We start from the raw sequence: 2,655 nt of genomic DNA, 5'->3' as shown, positions 1-2,655 counted from the left end.
CTGCTGCCTCTCCCTCCTCTTCCTCGCTCATCGGTGTCTGCATGCCCGCTGCACGGCAAGGGGAGGGCTCCCCCCATCCGGGTCTGTACAGAACCACAGCCAGAGAGAGCTTCCAGCTCTCCTCAACCCTCCCGAGCAAGGAAACCTGCCCTTTGCAACACCCACGTCTCTGTCAAGCGCTGGCCAACAGCAGATCGCTCTCCTTACGTACATCCTGCTCCCTTCAACTCCTGCCACCTCCTACCTCAACAGCCACAGCCAACCTCTAACAAAAATGCCACGCGGAGCCCCTGAGAAGCTGCAAACCCACTGCCTGGGACACCACGAGCCATACCAGAGGGAAAAGGGCCAAGGTGGGCCGCCCGCTGCAGGTCACGTTGGATCCAGCAGTCTCCCCTGCTCCCCCCGGGGTCCAACCCTGCACAGCACGCACTGGTGTTGGGACACATCTCTGCCCTGCCCCAGGGAAACCAGTCGTCCCAGCAGCAGCCCTGGGGCTGCCGGAGCCAGCCGGATCTGTGTGCCCGCAGCAGGAAGTCGGTGGCCAGCAGAGGCAGCCACTGAACCGCCCTGCTCCCAGGCAGACCTGGCAGGAGCATCGCCCTCGCAGGGTGGGAGCAGCGGGACCCATCCACCTCGCAGCTCTGAGGCACGTGCCGGTCCGCCTGGCCAAAAGCGGGGCCAAAGACGGAGAGAGGAGATCCCTCCACACTCCATGAGCTCTGGGAGGAGCTCATCAGGCAAGCTGTGCAGAGGCCAGGACCGGCCGATGCCCTCTGAGGCAGCCTGGGGCAAATCTGGGCTTGGGGGATCTTCACAGGCTTTTGGACTCCGGCAGTCAGGAAAGCAGCTTCGAACAGCAGGCAGCGCGACCAGGGCTGCAGAAGCGTTTGTAAAAACTGAGGCTGTGATTGGAGGCTAATAGGCACTTGAATGAGCGAAACAATAATAAAAAACTGTTATGGAAGGAAATAGAAAAAGGTTCATCCCTCCCTCCCCCCAAAGAGACGAACGGCACCACCCTGGGGAGGGGGTGTTTGTTTGGGTCAGACAAGGGATCGGTGGTGAGGACCGCGGCCCCCAGCTCATCCCGAGGAAAGGCCCGGAGCAGCCGTCACCAAGCAGGGCGAGACCGGGGGCTCTTTGGAGGCGGGAAGCCCGAGAGTCCTGGGAGGGCCCCCGCGAGCGCCGGCGGAGCACCTCACATGGGTGAAGAAGCACACTCCGGGGTCAGCTCCATGTCGAAGGTCAGTGACTCTGCGGGGACACACAGCTGGGGGTCACAGGGCCCATGGGCGGTTACAGCCAGGACCCCCGCGGGTGCCACAGCTCCCCCAGACTCACCAAACTGCCCTCCTGCATTGCCCTCGGCGCCCTCGCTGCTGTTGCCGAACTGCATGAGCGAGTCCAGGGTGCGCGGGGACATGGGCAGGTCGATGGTGTTGCTGAAGGAGGTGCTGTCAGGGCGGGGGGGAAAAGAAGGGAAAAAGCACAGAAACCTCCGGAGTCAGGGCCTGGCCAGAGCTCTCCGACACCCCCTCTCCCCCCGACAGGCCCCAGGGCACGGTCCCAAGCGCTCTCCAGAGGAAAGGGGCCCCGGGAGGGGAAGAGCACGCCTGCGGTTGGGGCAGCAAGCCAGAGCCCGGCACAGCCCCCGCGGTCTCCCCCATTCACAGACACCCCCAGGAACACTTACGGGGTGACACAGATGAACTTGGTCTTCAGGTACGGAGCAGCACCTGCAGAGGAGCGAGCAGCCTCGTCACCAGCCGCCGCAGGAGGAGGAACGCTGCTCTCCCCCCTCGCAGCGCAGACCTGCAGACAGCGCCCGCCCTCCCGGCCCCTGCGCAGCCCCCGCGCGTCCCACACTGTGGCTATGCCCTCAGGGGACCGGCACAGCATCCCGGATGGGGACAGCTCTTCCACCCGCGCTGTCCCTGGAGCCGCCTCACAGCGCGGGAGCCGTGCTGGAGCGCAGAAAGTCAACGACTACCTGAGTCAGTAGCTTCAGAGTGCTCCTGGCTCTCCGAGCGGCAGTACTTCCCAAACGCCTCCTCCTTGGGGATGTCCGGGTACAGGTACACCAGGGGGGACACCAGGATGTTGGTGGCATCCATGATTTTGTAGCCCATGATGATCTCCGCAAACGACATGTTGTTCAGCTGCTGCTTGGTGTAAGGCTCCACGGACTGGATCTGGGTCTTCCCTGCACAAGGAGACTTTTGACACAGGGCGAGACACCTGCATTCCTCGGGCAAAGGCAGGGCCTTCCTCAAACACCCCAGGGGCCGCAGGGACAAGATGGGCCTGGGGCTGCGCTCAGCCTCATGAGGCATCCGACAGCCCTCGGGACAGGACGGGGACCTGCCGGGGGTTTCAGTGCTGCGGAAGCCTGTGCCACACGGGCAGGGGCACCCAGGACACAGAGACCAGCAAAGAGCACCCAGGCTCAAAGACTTAACCTAGGGAGAGGGCTTTGTCAGGACAAGGACAAAGGATAAATGTCTTATCAGTGAACACTGCCATGGTCCGAGCCCCCTTCAGAGCCAGGAACGCTGGCTGGGCAAGACACACTTGGGAGAGCAACGTACCGCTGATGTCCTTCTCCACCCACGTGAAGGTGATGCCGCCTTCCTTGCTGCTCTCGCTGAACCG

The 2,655-nt window shown here is 63.2% G+C and overlaps 1 protein-coding gene across 1 annotated transcript in view; it reads right to left on the bottom strand.

Moving 5' to 3' along the window:
- Positions 1–1,201: 1,201 nt before the first annotated feature.
- Positions 1,202–2,655, bottom strand: part of STAT3 (signal transducer and activator of transcription 3 (acute-phase response factor)) — an 8,647-nt gene continuing 7,193 nt past the window's right edge. Inside the window, 5 exon segments of the mRNA XM_009895822.1 lie at positions 1,202–1,257; positions 1,345–1,457; positions 1,697–1,739; positions 1,994–2,206; positions 2,592–2,655. The exon segment at positions 2,592–2,655 is cut by the window's right edge and continues 31 nt beyond it. Coding sequence (XP_009894124.1) covers positions 1,202–1,257; positions 1,345–1,457; positions 1,697–1,739; positions 1,994–2,206; positions 2,592–2,655 — 489 coding nt within the window.

The sequence above is a fragment of the Charadrius vociferus genome, unplaced genomic scaffold (assembly GCF_000708025.1).
Source record: "Charadrius vociferus isolate BGI_N301 unplaced genomic scaffold, ASM70802v2 scaffold2552, whole genome shotgun sequence".
Lineage (NCBI taxonomy): Eukaryota > Metazoa > Chordata > Aves > Charadriiformes > Charadriidae > Charadrius > Charadrius vociferus.
The sequence above is the reverse complement of the archived record's forward strand: the minus strand, read 5'-3'. Positions and strand labels throughout refer to the sequence as shown.